The sequence below is a fragment of the Rhea pennata genome, chromosome Z, assembly GCF_028389875.1.
Source record: "Rhea pennata isolate bPtePen1 chromosome Z, bPtePen1.pri, whole genome shotgun sequence".
Classification (NCBI taxonomy): Eukaryota; Metazoa; Chordata; class Aves; order Rheiformes; family Rheidae; genus Rhea; species Rhea pennata.
Genome location: NC_084702.1, coordinates 15,009,662 through 15,027,305, shown reverse-complemented (window position 1 = coordinate 15,027,305; position 17,644 = coordinate 15,009,662). Strand labels below are relative to the sequence as shown.

Here is a 17,644-nt window from a genome sequence, read left to right as displayed (position 1 = left end):
GGAAATCAGTCAATGAGAATTGGGACAAAACACAGAAGAAAAGGGAGAGTGAAAGCAAATGGAAAACAATTCATAATTAATCAGAGTAATTAGACCCTCTCAGTTGCACAAAAATGATCTTTGCTTTAGGTCTGGAGACAAATTACAACTTCAAAGATGGTCATGCCCTGTTTGCTCTAGACAGGACCAGATTTGGCTTTTAATTTTTTTCCATGGTTTTTCACATTGTAAATGTGTTCATTTCCTCTTATGCAGTTTTAAAGTGCACAGTGCACAGAGTCTGTTGTGCCTTCTCTGGCGTGACTCAACAAGCTACTCTTCTTCACTCTGTATCTTCACAAATCTCTGAAGCAACGTTTATAAGAAATCCTCGTGTCTTTAGTAAGTATTCTCCATTCACTTCCTCCCTTATGTGTTTCTGTGTTGGTCTATTACACGCATTTTCTGGGACATGTCTCAACAACAATTAACACCTTCCTTTCTTGATTTTTTTAAAGTACTCCTCATTATCATAATACTCAAATTCCACATAATCATCTCAATAAAATCTCCAGAGGATAACACATGCCACGAAACCCTAGTTGTGGACCACAGCCACAACACAGAAGAACAAAGCATTCTAACATAGAAAATTAACTCTTAGTGGAGGAGGAACAGTTCATATTACATTTAATAAGAGGTGTTGTAAAATAAGTGCATGTACCTGACACAGAAGCTGCTGTGATTTTTTTCTTTTTTTGCAGCTCTACCTTTTTGTACTGGTTCCAGGTTCACACTGTGATGGATGGATTACTCTTTTATTTATTTACTATGCATAAGGGGCCTGCACCCTGCTACAGCTTATTGTACCCTACTACATTACTTCGGAAGATTCTCATAACCGATCAATAAAATAGCTGTGCTGTCAGACTCAGCATTAAAGGCACACAGAGGCCAATTTTCCCTTTTGCTTATCACCAGCTATTCCCTACTGCCTCAGTTTTGGAATGCTTCATGAACAATTTCGATTGATGTTTTCATGCAGGTCAGATGGTATTTCTCCTCTAGCCCTTTTACCTATCCATGTACTTTTCCCACTCACGTAGCAGTTGTGTCTGTTGCATGGACAATACTTCAATTTTTACATTCAGAAGTTCTTTGACAAATTTATTTCTAATAACATAGGCAACAGTGATAATGAAAAATGTATTTAAATACTGAGACATTATTATTTAATGCAAACGTATATTTTCTTTTCTTTGGATAAGAATAATGAAATAATTGGCTGAAATTCAAACTGTTTGTCTTTCTTCAGACACCATATTGTAGCTATCCACACCAATAGATGCTGAATACTGTCACTGAATACTGAAAACATCCACAGAAAACAGATTTGGAGAAAGATTTGGGGGACCAGAATAATATAAAGTAGACAACCCAGCATATGCAGTTGTTGCTGGTACTAGAGTCTATCGTTACAGGAAGGAAGGATCAGACACTATGAAAAATTTGCAATGACAAGAATATCTCTAGAGCTTTGGATGGGGAAATTGAAAGAAGATTGATGAATACTAGGAGGAAGGACTATGGAAACAGGATGAAGAAAGAGCTGCAGTAAGTAATGGGACTACTTCCCTCTAAAATATTGCTAACGACTTAATCTAGAATATTGCATCAGGCATTCCCCCTTCGTGCATGAACTGACCCCTTCATAACTTTGAAAGACCTGGGGAAAAAACACCAGTTTTACAGTTACACATAGTATCAAGAGAAAGGCAGTCTTGTAAACACCTTTTTCAACCTAATTCATTTCAACTTTCCCTGTGTGCTCAAGAAACAAGGTTAAATTCTCTCCCTCTCCCCTGATTTCTGTGTACATGTATGTACATTGTAGTCAGTTCCACCTACACCAAAGCAAAGGTAGAGTAGTCCTCCAAAGTCTTCCTCAAAAAAACAGCCTAGGAAATGTGGGCATACGCCAGCACAGGAAGACAATAAAATTCTGCAGCAGGCTTCCTTTCATGTCGCTTTTTTTACCATGTGTACATACGTACATGCACACATATCTGAAGGGAAACAAGTGTTTACTTTAGCTTCTATGTTAGCCCTCCGTGGCATTTTACTTTCAAACAATTTTATCCAAGCTAAATGAAAGACAAAGCCAAACCATTTTATGTTTTTATTTCAAATAACCTCCAGTTGCTTTCCCTGCCCTTCTCAAACTAAATAAATAAATAAATAAATAAGAAAAGAAAAGAAAACTTGAAAATGGCTTTTGACATACACTGTACACTATACCATTTGAAGTATGGATTTAAGGGCAAACATCATAGCTACATTGCCAAGACACAATTTGCCTTTTGTCTGGTCTTTTGGCAGCTGTGATGAATCAAAAAACCCCCCAAATCTGTGTAAACTTCTCAAAAAAAAAAAAGGGGGGGGTAGGAAGGCTTCAGTTGTAGGTATCTCCATTTTATAAAAAACACAATTGTAAGCCATATAATATCTATAATATCTTATGTGACGTTTTCAGGACAAGCTGCACAGGATGTCCAGACTAACACATTTAGTATGTCAAAACATATTGGACAGTGAGTATTTACTTGCTTATACGTTCTCTGCACTGTAGTAACTTGAGTGACTTGTTTACATGCACAAATCAAAGGTTGGGAAAGAAAGACTGTGATTCAGTTAACCACTGCTTGAACTCCCTGCTGATGGCTTAATCTTATCAGCATCAGTCAGTAAAATTACTTTATTAAGCAACTTTTCATATTGAAAAATAGCTATTATAGAATGTATTTCATATATATATACACACTCATACATATACATTATATTACACGCACACACGCACACACAAAGTTTTCAGTCAACAGACAAGGCAAATAAAGGGAATTTCATAGCAATCGCTGCCTGAGAAATGAAGAAAAGTGATTATTTGTCAAAGGGAACATACTCAGGGGTTCTTCTTTACTTCTCACTTATTTCTAATTAGTTTTTTATTCCATAATGTTCACTTCCCCTTAAGGCAGCAGGAAAAAAGAAAAATGGTGTTCTATACTATTTCTTTAGTTATTGTGGAATGATACGTTAAATTCTCTCATTTTAATGGGAATTTCTGATTAATTGCATACACCGTTAAGATCATATCCATCTGAAAATGATCATTACTAAAACAGAACTTTTCATTTGAAAGTCATTTGTCACCTCCAATGAATGTTAAAAATATAGTAGTTAAGGAATCTTATACTAACATTTTATTCACAATTTTTTTCAAATGAGCATCAACTAGTTAGGGTATTTCTTTCAAGTTTTTCCATCCTACTTATCCATATCCCTGGGCATTCCAAAGGAAGAGCTTTTTAAGGGCTTTTTTTTTTGTTGTTGTTTTGCCTTCTGATCCAACAGCTAGAGCTAGAGTCTACATTCCTGCCTCTGGCAAAGCTATTGCTGAAATCCATGGTAATATAGTAAACGTGGTATGTAGGTTCAGACGCTTTAAAGCTTCAGGGTGCTCAGGATTGAAGCATTGACATTGCAAAGACTTACACACCTGATTAGCTTCCACACGCTAAGCAATGTTGGCTTCAAAACCAACTCAAAAATACAGAAGCTATGCAAATTGCTTAGATGAAATTATAAATCCCAACAATTGCAGTTTTAGTAGGGCACTATAAAAAGTAAAAGAACTGTTTTTATATCCACAGTGAATGCCCAAGACCAAAGAGGTGGGCATCAAGTCCCAACTCCTTGTGTACAGATTTGTTTTGTGAGGTGATAGAAGGCAAAGGCACATTTCCAGTCTCTCTGGAAAACATGTTGGTGTTACAAGCTAGAGGAACATTATCACCTGCAAAAGACAGCATCGGTACTTAAAAACAAAAGGGATGAACAGTCACAGAGATATCTCACAATACCCCTTTCTGAGGGCACAGAAGAAAACTGAGAAGCACAATAGCTACAGTCCAAAACATCTGCCAATTTTTTGCTATTATTAAAATGTCATTACATCCTGTCTTCAAACCTACAGTATGACAGTATCTTCATTACAGACCTTCTTAGGGATGATTCTGTTATGAACTAAATCCTCCTGGACTGAAATTCAGAGAACTGAGTCTAGGCTGGAATGGCAACCATGAACAAATTTTACTTTGGCTATTAGGAGACAAGACAAAGGAGAGTTTTGGATTTTATTGCCCTTATTGCCACAGCAATGGACTTCACAGTATCAGGCCCATAATAAAGTATTGTTAAGTACCATCTGCTTGCCTGGTGATGCTCCACTGTCTTTAAATTTGCAGGTTCTCAGGGCAGCAATTAGTTAGTCCTTTGTTGCGTTAGTCCTTTTCTGTTTGAAATAAAAACTAGAGCAGCTGGACTAGCTAGTACCACTAGCTGTGACATCCACTGGAAATCACTGTATGGCTAACAGGAAGTAGAAACTGGATTAAACAGTACATCTCAAATTAATATGCTGAAGATTCATCATATCGTTACATTTGCATATTGGACGTGTTATTTCCCAGATCCTTTTACAAAGTACAACAGAGAGTGTTCCCCCCATTTAGGCTATGGAATCCCTTGTAGCTATGGCAATAGATATGAGAAATATTTTTCCAGTACACCTCTGTTGTGGGAAGTGTGAGGGTTTTGCCACAATCTGTTGCCAAAAATTATCAAAACTAATGTTCATATACAAAAAAGGATTTATGTAATATAGTTAATCAGAAGGATCCCTCTGAAGTTTATTAAGGTTGAAATCCATTACAGAGACAAAACAATGAAGGCAATCGTAAAGCTTTTCTCAAGAGCTCTGTGTCTCAGAAGAAAAAAACAATCCTTTTACCCCTAAAATAAGCAACTCTTTTGCAACTTTATGAACTAAATTAGGAATTGGAAATTGTGTAGGCTCCTTGGCTGAGTGAACCCACAAGGCACACAGGTCAAATTCCACCATCTCTTCTGCCTCAACAAAGCCACTGTCTCTGGAATCAGCCTTTACTCTTACATCCTCATTATAAATTCTACCAGCACAAGAACCAGTTCTTTGCCTCTCAAAAATGTGTTGTTTCTTCACTCTCAGATTGAAAAAAGGAATAGATCTATGTTTTTCATTTATGGCAGCACTCGTAATTTGAGGCAAAGGAATAGATCTGTTCAGAATAAAATTCAATTATTTCTTTTTTTTCTTTTTTCTTTTCTTTTTTTACAACAAAGCCGATTGGAAAGACTAATCTGAAGCCCCACAGATTTCATTTAAAGCCAATGGATTTTTAAAACTGAGAGAAAAAAAAAATCCTATTGTAATATTTACCTTTGCATACGTATGTAATATTTTCCCACTCTTGATCTGTTGTGCATTCCGAAAAATTCCTGTCTCCATTGAAATAATATCCTTTTTTACACTGATAGTACACTCTGCTCCACAGAGTGGTAGAGTTGTCCCAGATTATTTCTGTGTGTGGAATTAACAAAGGTTTGCCACAGTCTATTTCTGCAAGAGAAAAAACAGGATAAAAAATGTAAAAATGGAAATAATCAAGGCATGTCACAATATTTAGAGAGGAGGTGAAAACTGTCCAACCAAAATCAACTTTCTGCACTTCCTAATGATTTCTAGGAATCAGGCCAGCCTTTCAGGACCAGAATTTCATGTCTGTAGAATTTCTAACAGGGTGGGGCATCTAATCCTCAAGATGCACCATAAAATAAGAGTGTCCTGCTTAGAAGTGGAAAACAAAGATCTCCAAGCAAATCTGAACAAATAGATTTACCTTCCCACAATACTTTTGTCACCTGTCTGATATTTATTCTTTCATTTCATCTATCATTAGCAATGACAGAGCTCAGAGCATCTCCCCTGGAGATGCAGTTTATCACAGTCTTGTGGTTGACCTACAGAAGTTCATAGTCATGCTGAAAGCACTAAGGCCAGCCAGTATCACCCTGACATGGACTGAAAGAGACTCCGTAGAAACTTTAAATCAATTTTCTGGAGAGTGAGATATTCCCTCACATCTAAGAAGTCTTCAGATAGAGAGATGCAGATAGTTTATTCTTGCTACAACCCATGAAGTCGCCCACCCAAAGAAAGTGTGAATGAGAATCAAGACAACGGCATAGGAAATTTACGCCAGATAACAGGGGAGGGATCTTGCACTGCAGTTCATATAATACTTTCATGTACAGAAACATCTGAAAAATGATACACGGTCTAAGAAGTGACATGGATGAGCAGCATCAAGAGGGCTGTATTCTATTGCCGGTAGGTTTAATTCAAGCTTTGAAAGAAGGAGGATCTGCTTTTGACAAGGAGAAACAGTAATTCTAGGGGAGAATTTGATTGGTTACTCAGGTCTCACTACAAGTAATTAGAAAGCTGGAGTAATGTACTTTGAATTTTTTTTTTATTTTTTTTTTCATTTACTGGGTCCCATCCTGTTCAACTTATTCATTCATCAGTGACCTAGACGAAGGGACAGAGTGCCTCCTCAGCAAGTTTGCTGATGCTACCAAGCTGGGAGCAGTGGCTGATACACCTGAGGGCTGTGCTGCCATTCAGAGAGACCTGGACAGGCTGGAGAGCTGGGCGGAGAGGAACCTCATGAGGTTCAACAAGGGCAAGTGCAGGGTCCTGCATTTAGGGAGGAATAACTGCATGTACCAGTACAGGCTCGAGGCTGATGTGCTGGAGAGCGGCTCTGCAGAGAAGGACCTGGGAGTACTGGTGGATGACAAGTTGACCATGAGTCAGCAACGTGCCCTTGTGGCTAGGAAGGTCTGGGGTGCACGAGGAAGAGTGTTGCCAGCAGGTTGAGGGAGGTGATCCTGCCCCCCTCCTCAGCCCTGGGGAGGCCTCTTCTCGAGTCCTGTGTCCAGCTCTGGGCTCCCCAGGAGACAAGAGAGACATGGAGCTACTGGAGAGTCCAGGGTAGGGCTATGAAGATGATCAGATGGCTGGAGCATCTGCCCTATGAGGGACGGCTGCGAGAGCTGGGCCTCTTCAGCCTGGGGAAGAGAAGCCTGAGGGGGGATCTTATCAATGTGTACAAGTACCTGACGGGAGGTTGTCAAGGGGACGAGGACAAACTCTTTTCCTTTGCCCCATGTGACAGGACAAGAGGCAATGGGCACAAATTGAAGCACAGGAAGTTCCTCCTGAACATGAGGGGGAATTTCTTTTCCGTAAGAGTGATGGAGCACTGAAGTAGGTTGCCCAGAGAGGTGGTGGAATCTCCTTCTCTGGAGATATTCTGGATACAACCCTGTGTAACATGCTCTAGGTGACCCTGCTTGAGCAGGGAGGTTGGACTAGATGATGTCCAGAGGTCCCTTTCAACCTTACCCATTCCTTGATTCTGTGATTCTGGTTGTTTTCAAAGGCTCATAGGTAATTGAAAGAATTAAGAGAGAAGATTTAAGCAACTGAAGGATATTATTTGGGGTTAAAAATCCCTCTCAAACCCATAGTGAATCTTACATCCCAGTTAAGGCTTCTGCATCGCTTCACTTAGAGAAAGCAAAAAATCAAGGAATTCAAACCTTACCTTATCTAAAGCGCATATGCAGAAAACAAGAGGCTTTTTAATTATTTTGTCAATGAATGATCTTAAATGATTCTGAGATTCCATTCAGAAAAAAAGTAAAATAAGTAAAAAATAAAGCATATATAATCATAATCTTATAATTCACAGCAACACTTTTAAAGGAAAAGTTAATCATATACTTTGCAATGGGAAACACACTATCTTTCTTTCTTCATCTACTACCTTTCTTTTCAGACATCAATATGCATGCATGTATGTACATACAACAGATAGAAAAGCTTCTGTTTAGAATATCAAATTACATATAAAGAATACATTTAACTTATAAAAGGATAATATTTATGGGCATACAAAAATTACTGCTCCTTAACTCAAGCTATCTGCCCACAGTCATTCAGTATATCAAAGACCAAAAACCAGAAATGCTGAATTATGTTCCTGTGTAACTAAACAAGTCCTTTATTTCTAAAAGAAGAGGTTGGTTGAAACACTGATGAAGTGCATTCAAAAAAATTACTAAATTTGATACCAACGAACAGAAGGCTCGACCTTGTTAAATCAATTTCATGAGATATTAATCCTCTAGTGAATAGAAAAGTGAAGCTGTGCCAATGTAAAAACTGATTAAGGAGTCAGGTCACATTAATTAATAATATGAGCTCAGAGAAACAATGCACTGGGAATTCTGTTGGGTAAAATAGAATTCTCTTTGTATGTGTTTTTATGTTTCTTCTTAACAAAACACTAGGTAGATTATATTCTTCCAAATTATAAAAACAGAGGAATTTATGATTCATGTCAAATAATAAGAGCTTGCTTGAGCAATCAGTGTTAGTAACTAGCAACAGCCTGAATATGGGAATTTCACGGGGTGGTCACCTAGTTACAACAGTTCGATTTCTAAGTAGTAGCTTCACTCAAAGAGTAGGTGTTGCGCTAGAAAAAAGCAGTGATTTAGGTTGGGTTTCCATCTCATGGAAATCCCAAAGCCTGATAAGCAGAAAATACTAAAGATGTACCCTTTCACCTCTAGAATCAGTTAACATTTAGGAATTTGCTGCAACTTCATTAGCAGTGCAGATAAAAAACTGTTTAATATCTAACTTATGTTTTGTGACTTCATATGCCAGAAGATCATATAAACTGAATGCCTAAAAAGAGTGTGTCTAGCTTATGACTGCCTGGCTGCTATTTATAGTGATGCCTGAAACAATACCAATGCTAAATAAATCCGAAGGCAGATTTGACTTACCTTTGCACACCAGATCAGTACCATCCCACCGTCCTTTGGCATTGCAAACTGCAGTTTTATTGCCACTTGCAATAAAGTAACCAGGAATACAATTGTAGGTAACTTCACTTCTGTATGTGGTTCCACTTAAAGATATTGGACTCGCATTTATGATAGAAGGTGGAATTCCACAATCCACACCTATACAGAGGAAGAAAGACAAAAATAAATTGTTATTCAAGCAACAAAAGGAAGAAAGGCTACTCTCCCATAAAACTAATTTTTTCATCGTTTTCAATTAACCATCTTCTGTGGTAATCGAATTCTCCCGCACGCCCCTTTGCACTGTGAGACTGACAGAGCGCTCTGGCGCTATGCTCAGGTCCTTCCAAACACGGTAAGTTCTGACTGCCTATTCCTCCCTACGGTATGCTAAATTCGTGTCAAATTAGATGCTCAAAATGTCCCAGGTTTTAATTAAGATTCTTCTTTTACAAATATAATCAAAGTTGGTCAGTTGGTTCTACAGCATTTAGGGAGCAAAAGGGTCAGACAGAGGCAGACAATTAGAAACTAACTTTAGGAAACCAAACTAAAAAAAAAAAAAAAAGAGAGAGAGAACAGGGACCAGATAAATGCAAAACCATAAAAAATGTTGCAACATGTAACACAAACCCTTCCCCTTAAAGCAAGAATCTACATGCTGTTCAAAACACACTGTAATAACAAAATTGCTTTATACCAAAAAAGCCTCTAGGCTAAACCAGAATTTGCAAAGTAAGTGTACTAGCACAAAAAGAAGCCCTTTTCACAGGATGTACTTCTTTTTAGATAAGCATCTAGCTACTTGCTTTCATAATACCATGATTAAATTAAATTAAATTATCATAAAAAATCATAATACCATGATTTTTAACTATAACTCTCCACATATATCACCTCTTTCCAGAGAACTAACTATCTGAGATTTCAGCTCAAGACAATTCTGCTCATATATATTCAAGAAAAGTTGTATTCTTTGAAGGAACATTACATTCACACTCATATACTTAAATCAGAAAAAAGGGGACCTGTTCCACTTACAGTGACTTGATCTTATAGGTCAAATATCCTACCAAATCTGACCTTATTTTATCTATCAGTTTCATCATAAATAAAATAAATTTCTAAATTACCCACAGGAAGTAACACAAATTCTAATTTGGATATTTTCTTTATTTTCCTGAACAAGAAGGAATTACCCTTGGTCAGGAGAAATTCTTAGATTAGCTAAAATAAAAAGATTCATCAGGGAAATTTTGAGAGTTTAAAGAATTTTTTAAAAACTCCCTTCCTAATGTAAAGAAGATATGACTACTCAGACTTGCTTATTTTACAAAAAGAGAAGTCTTCACTGAAATCCAGGAAAAGCAACATGCAATAAAAAAGGAAATAGTTTGTCATTTCAACCTTGTGAGCTGTTTTTTGAGGTTTGAGTTGCTTTATTCCAATTAACCACCACAGGTGTACTCAAAACTCCAATCTGCCACAATTGTTTGATTGTGGAAATTAAAAAATCACCTGCCAAAACTTCACTAAAATATTACTTAAAAAAAAAAAAAAAAAAAAAAAAAAAGATAATTCACAAGGGATGCCTTGAGGCTTTGGGCACTTTCTTTTTGTTTTGAAATTGATTTTCTTTTATTTATTCTGGGGAGAAGAGTGTTGCAATTGCCTTATTTTCCATGCTACTGTATTTTATTATTTATAAATAACTACTGCCAGTAATTTCATAGTGATTTGTTTGGTCCTTTCCCTCTTAAGAATTTTCTGGTGATGTTTAACACTTCACCTTTTCCAGCCACATGCCTTTAGCATCCTCATTCTAATTTTTACACACACACACGGTATGTATCACTTTAGGAAAAAAAAAAAAAAAAGAGAGAGAGAGACCAGAAGAAATTAGAAAGAAATAAGATTTTTCATATATTGAGGAAAGAATTCTCTTCATTAACACATTATTTTCAGGACTACAATCTTCCTTTTCCTTGTAGTGTTGTTATATTCAGTAGCTTATGTTAACTAGCATTTTTTGTCATTTAACTAGCATACAGACTTTCTAACTATTCACAGGAACACAAAATACTGCAGAATGGGTGATTACAATACCAAAGCAGGTGGAAGTTTTAATGATGCTTACGAAATGCATTCAGAGATCTTCCGAAAGCTTTTTGCTATGCGCAGGTACTCTTAAAATTAGGAAAGCTATCGAGCAATGAAGAGTGGTATGATGGTATGAACCTTAAGAAAAAACTTCACATGCTGCAGAAGAACTGAGTCTTTTCCTACAGGGCCATATATTTCAGTGTTTCCCATGAAATACCTCATAAATGTTAACTTTCGCTAAGCCTCACATCACAGACACAAAAACATGTTGTTCCATCTGTAGAAATGAAAGGACTAGCATCCAAAACGATATTTTAGGAACAAGAGGTAGCAAAAATTTATCACATATTTATTATAAAGTAAATCTGTTCCTGCTAAGTTTTGTAAAAAATCCTGACAAAAAATAGTAATTCATTGTTCATGTAGTGAAGGGTATGTTATGCTGAAGCAGCTTTAAATAAGAAATATCTGCAAAACATTAATACATAGAATAATCTGTCCTTTTATGCTTTTTTCTTTTCCTTTAATAGTCAGAATTTGTAGAAATAACCTTTGAATTGAGGAACCAGCCTACTTTCTTTCACAAACTTTAGAGACTTTAGAGACACTTTAGAGAATCACAGAGCAGTTGAGGTTGGAAGGGACCTTTAAAGATCATGTAGTCCAATTTGCCCAGTTAAGCAAGGTCTCCTAGAGCAAGTTGCCCAGGACCTTGTCCAGGTGGCTTCTGAATATCTCCAAGACTGGAGACTCCACAGCCTCTCTCATGCTCTGCCCATGGTCTCATGCTCCAGTGTTCAGCCACCCTCACTGTACAAAAGTTTTTCCGTGTTTAAGTGATCCATAACTCTCCTCCATCATGCATTTTTCCCCATCCATAAACCCCTGTAATGAAGAATTTAAGAAAAATTTTAAAATACAGAAACTCCTTTCACCTTTACAGCTTAAACTAGCAGGTTCCCAAGTTTCATTTGCAGTGCAAATGGAAAATGTTCCGTCTTCACTGTAAAATCCTTCTTTACACTCATAACGAACCATACTGCCTGGTACCATGCTGTAGTTCCCTACAAGGTAGCCATGCTTCATCTCAGGAGGGGAGCCACATCTGACTTCTGCAAAGAGAAAAGCTTGGGTTTAAAGCAGAGATTTCACAGTACAAGAAACACGTGACCATTTTAAGAAGAGCTGGACTGCACAGTTGCATCACAAAATCTATCTACCTGGGTGAATCTAAGGAAAGCAAACACTTGCCTTGGCTACAGCTTGATGAACACAGTGAACTAACAAACGAGCCTATATATTTACTATCTTTATCAAGCTGTAGCAATTCACACCCAAAAAAGCATGACATTGTAATGTGATGGTGCCTTGGATGTCCTGGTTTTGTTACAGCAGTGTCTGAATTTTCCTTCAAATACCAGAGGAAAATTTCGGGCCCTAATGTACAGCTGTGCACAGGAAAGGTGGAGCACTGCAGCTAAACTGAAATCAAACAGCCTGTCCCTTGATTTCTTCATGTCACTGAACCAGCTTGCATATAGATACACGCTCCTCCCATATATCTATATGATGGGGCTCACTTCTCAGTCTTCAAAGGTGGCACAGCCAGTACAGATATGCCTCTTTACTGTATGTAATGTGTAGAAGGGGACAAGCAGGGCACTGACAATCCTGGTGAAATGTAGCTGAGCACTCTAGCTGGAAAAAACACCTGCAGTGATCTGGCATTGAGAGAGAGGGGTTTAACCAAAGCAGCTTCTTCAACCTGGGATGCCTGTGTACACTTAGCATGCTGAGCGCTACAGACTATACTGCTAGCACTCTGCATCTATGAAAACTTATGCCGGAGAAATAGGAGAGAGGAAAAGAGGAATTGTTTCAAATTCAGATTTATTTCTTTTTTATGGTAAGATAAACAGAATAGTTTATTGAGGCAGGCGGCACAGTAACAAATTGCCTAAACTATTTTATTATTCCTCTCCCCTAGGTCTGTAGTGACCTCTCTCACTAGCTATTTATCCCCTTTTCTCTTTCCTTGAAGCAGTGTGATAATTTATGCAAGTGAATTATGGCATATTTCTTCTCTACTCAGAAACCACCCATATCACCTTCATGGCATATTAAGCTTCTCTGATGCTGCACACTCAAACCAGTGTTGAGATCCTGTAGCAATCACATCCTGTGTTGACTCTACCACCGGACATCATTGCAACATGTTGAACAAGACAAGGAAAGAAGAGTCACACAGCAAGTAAAGTCCACACAGAGGATTTTTGCCTCGCAGACTTAGATCAGAGCAAGCACCACTGATTTTATTAGCCAACACAAACAGCATCCAAGGCTCTCACCTTTGCATGAAGCCATATTCCCATCTGGATGAAAAGAATGCTCTCCATTTTCCAATTTATAACCATCAATGCAGTAACACTTGTAGCTTCCTTCAGTATTCACACATCTTGCATTGTGACCACACAGCCCAGATTCTTCACATTCATCTATATCTAGAAATTCAGAGCAAAATGTACGCGTTTCTTCATAGATTTTTTTTCCTTTTCATTAGTTAATGTAGAACTCAAGTTTAACATGCACTAAGGGTTCCCTGAACGGTTCTGAGTTCTCTTATGGCTTTCCTGTGAGATAAAGGAAGTTATCACTGCCCAATGTTCAACCACCTGGAAGGATGAGATTCTTCTCAGAATTTTGTAGCTCTCTTTTAAAATTGGTTTCTGTCTCACCTGACAAATAGTTTCAAATTTGTTTCCTACTACAACCATTCTGGAAAAAAAAAATCTCACTTCTGCAAATACTGTAATCAGTCACAAACAGTTAATTACTGTGACAAGGAACTAACTAATATCTATGTTGAACACAAATACGACATTCGGGGGAAAGAAGAAGTATAATCTTATTTTCTCAGATCTAGCTTCTTTTACTGCAAAGATTATTGCTTGAATATAACTTTGTGGCAATAATTCATATTAAAAGAGCAAAGAATTAAAAAAGAGAACTAATTCATAGTTGTTAGAACCTAGATGTCAAACATATCTTTGTACCATACAGCAGCAACTGCTGTGATACAGTTTTGGAAAGAAAATTCTACAATAACCAGAAAAATACTGATGCAGTAGAAAATGAAGCTCTGAATTCCTGGTTGTCAGGATTCCTTATGACATCTACCTGTACAGTTCGTTCCATCATTGGGAATAAAAGTCTTGTTGTTGTTAGAGGCACGATATCCGTCAAGGCAAACACAGTAAAAACTTCCATGTGTGTTATGACACACGGTATGATTCCCACAGATCTTGGTGGCTCCAATCTGGCATTCATCTTTGTCTGTCAGCATATTTAAAATGTATCAGAGAGATTAGAAAAGTAAAACACCCTTCCCTCCTCACTCATTCTCAACAAGACATTACTGCTTGTTTTTCTAAGTTATTTGGGCCGTACACATCGTTTGAAAACTGGAGTGATTAGACCAATAGAAGTTGCTGTCCCTGGATGACGCCATGAAGGGTGTTTCATGACATAGCTGGAGTAGTTGAAATCGGAAGGACCTGCTCCCCTTGCCTGCTCCTCCTTCCAGTGTGCACTGGCTGCAGCACTTGATGGAGCTTGTGCTCATCTAATTCAGCTTGCTCAACTTATTGGCAAGCTATCTAACTCGCCTTCACCCATAATAATGAGATTATCGAACCCTGGGCAGGGTTCAGTGAGTGCCAGAGCTGGTAGAAGGAAAAAGAGATGAAGAGGAAGAGATCAGAGGTGGGGGCCCTTCGCCTTTAAGCAGCGGTGAGCTATTGCATCCACTTAGACACTGCATTTGACTTTATCCTTTGACTTGCACGTTGATCTGTCATGTATAAGACAGTATTAAAAAAAGTTACAAAACTAAGCAATGCTGGACAACACTTCATATAACAAATAGCTATTTGCATGTAAAAATCTGTGTAAATATGCACACTGGTATTAAAGAACAAATTTTCAATTTCTGACGCTAATTTTAAATTACACAATAATCTGGAAAAAAAGAGTGAAGACTGCTAAGTTTAATTGTTAGTTTTACTGTGTAGTTCTCAGTTCAACAATGTATAGGATAAAAAGAATAATAAAGTGAACTCTACCATATATAAGAAAAAAATTTAAGATAGAATAAAAAAACCCAAGCCAATGCAATCCATTATATTTTGAAAGCATATGTTTGATCGAGTCTTACATTCTCTAAAACAAAATGAATTTACAATCTTTCATTATCTGATAGAAATTGAATAGAATACTTAAACAAGTACAAAACAATATTTGCATTAAATACAAGTAAAGTTCAGCCCATGGCTAGCTGTTGAAAGAAATGAACACCAATCCATATATATTCTAGATTTCGGAAATACTGTCAGGAAATGACAAAGCTCTTATTCTGTTTTGAGTAACTCAGTAATATTGCCCAAGAGAAGACATTTCAGGAATGTACAGCTTCTTGCCACTGTTCAAGCCAGTAGCCTACCTTGACAGTGGGTTCTTCCATTCCCCACAAATCCATAGTTACACATACAGACGCTTTTTCCCTCTATTTGATGACAAGTAGCATAAATGTGGCAAGTAGCACAGACATCTGGAACTGACCTCTTCACAACTGCTTTAACACAAGAACACAATTAAAAAAAAGAAAAAAAAAAAAAAAGGAGAGAGAGAGAGAGAGAGAGTAGTCTGGTATAGGAGCTAGTGCAGAGCTTAGTGGGGGTAAAATTCAGATTAAAACCCAAAGAATAAAATCACATCTCCTCCCACATCATTTTCAAAGTGGAAGGAAAACCACAGCCATAGTATTCAGGGACCAAACTTAAAAAACAGAGAGAAAGAAGAAAGGATTAAGCAAAATAACTACACAGTTTTATCCATCTGTTATTTCATAACAAATAAATCATTTTTTCAAGACAGCACTTGGCAAAGCATACGTGACATATAATAAATAGCTCTACCCAGTATTATTATTCTTATCTCTATACTCATTTTCTTTCCCTTGGTCAACCCATTTGTATCTTATGTGCTCAATACATATGTAGTATAAATGCTATTCACAAAAATAACGTTGAGAATGCTGCCAAGATGAAAATGGCTTGTAATAAAACCATTTTAAAAGTGAATTTATTTTAGAAATAGTAGAGCAGTATATGACATACAACCTAATTTACTATAACTTGATAGGATGAATATGAAACTAGTATATGAAACTAGAGTTAAATATGAACTCATTCCTTTACTGTAATCATGCTTCTGGCATATTTTGTAAATTTCTGTTTTTTGTAAGCCCTTTTCATTATCTTTATACATGCAACAGATTTCCAAATGAGAACCCTCACAATGGACAGCTTGAATATAGACAAAGCACATGCATGCTTACATCCTTTATACGTTTTTAAAAAATAACTATTTATTCCTGCATGAGTTGGTTATGTCTTAAAGTGCTAGACATAACAAGAATGGAATTTTTTATTTTTCCAGGACGCATAAGATTGATAAGGATGGTATAGTTCTTATTAACTACATATCTTACTGTGTACATAATAGCTCTTCCAAAGTTTTCTTCATGTGCCTGTACACTGTTTAGAAATACGTAAACATAACTTGAAGAGGGCAGCTGAAGAGTCTAGGTAGCGTTTTATGCAAACAAATTATCAGATTACAAAAAAAAAACCAGACCAAAATAAAACAAAAAAAAACTTTCCAGGCGCACAGTGTTTTATTTTTTACTCCCAGTGCATTTCTGAGTTTATTTAAGACACACAGAAAGCATCATAAATTCCTGCTAATTCTCTAAGTATTTACATACTTGTGCATGTGCTCCCCAATGAGAACAAAACACAAAATCCATTAGCATGAAGTGGTAGCCATCAAGGACCAGAAAATTGAATTAAAACCAGCCACAGTGAGAATCAGCTCACGAAACTTCAAACTTCCGATAAGAAATGGGAGCGCCTGCCCCAGATTGCCGCTACTGGAGATAAAACCGCGCGCGGCCCCCTGCTATCGCAGACGATGTTTTCTGACGCGCTCCCACTCGCTAACGCCCGAATTTTTGCTGCCGCGCACAAGTGCCATCGCCACGATTTCAGCCCTATCTGCCAGATCCCGCGAGCACTGCGAGAAGCGATAAGCGATTCTCACGGCGAGTGAGAGCGCGGCGCCGCGCGGCGAGGCCCGCTGAGCCCGCGGGGCCACCCCGACCGTGTGGGGCGACCGTGGGGGGGGGGCAGGGGCAACCCCAAGCTGTTGGGGGCCACCCATAGGGAGGGGTTGGCCCTGGCTGCCACCCTGGGCACTGGTGGGGGAGGCAAGGAAGGAGGGAGGGGGAGAAGTGGGGAGGAAGGTAAAGAGGAAGGGAGGGAGAAAGGAAAGCAGGGAGGTGGGGAGGGAAGCAGGAAGAAGAGAGGGAGGGAAGCAAGAAAGGAGGGAGGGAGGGAGGGAGGCAGGGAAGGAGGGAGGCAGGGAGGGAAGGAGAGAGGGAAGTAGGGAGAAAAGGAGGGAGGGAAGCAAGGAAGGAGGGAGGGAGGGAGGCAGGGAGGCAGGGAGGCAGGGAGGGATGGAGGCAGACAGGCCCACACTTACCCCATGGCCGCCCTCCACACAGCAGCAGCGGCAGCAGCAGCAGCAGCAGCGGCCCCCGGCCGCCCCCCGCACTCATGTCGCCGCCGCCGCGCTGCCCGGCACCCCCGCCACGGCGGCTGCCGCCGCATCCTCCCGCAGG

General features: G+C 38.5%; 1 protein-coding gene across 1 annotated transcript in view; it reads right to left on the bottom strand.

Annotated features, from left to right (window-relative positions):
• Positions 1-17,644, bottom strand: part of SUSD1 (sushi domain containing 1) — a 48,528-nt gene extending 30,884 nt beyond the window's left edge. Inside the window, exons 1-7 of the mRNA XM_062599467.1 lie at positions 17,506-17,644; positions 15,404-15,532; positions 14,083-14,238; positions 13,254-13,406; positions 11,841-12,017; positions 8,782-8,961; positions 5,297-5,476 (exon numbers count right to left, since the gene is read on the bottom strand). Coding sequence (XP_062455451.1) covers positions 5,297-5,476; positions 8,782-8,961; positions 11,841-12,017; positions 13,254-13,406; positions 14,083-14,238; positions 15,404-15,532; positions 17,506-17,581 — 1,051 coding nt within the window. The 5' untranslated portion in view covers positions 17,582-17,644. The remainder of the gene's footprint in view (positions 1-5,296; positions 5,477-8,781; positions 8,962-11,840; positions 12,018-13,253; positions 13,407-14,082; positions 14,239-15,403; positions 15,533-17,505) is intronic.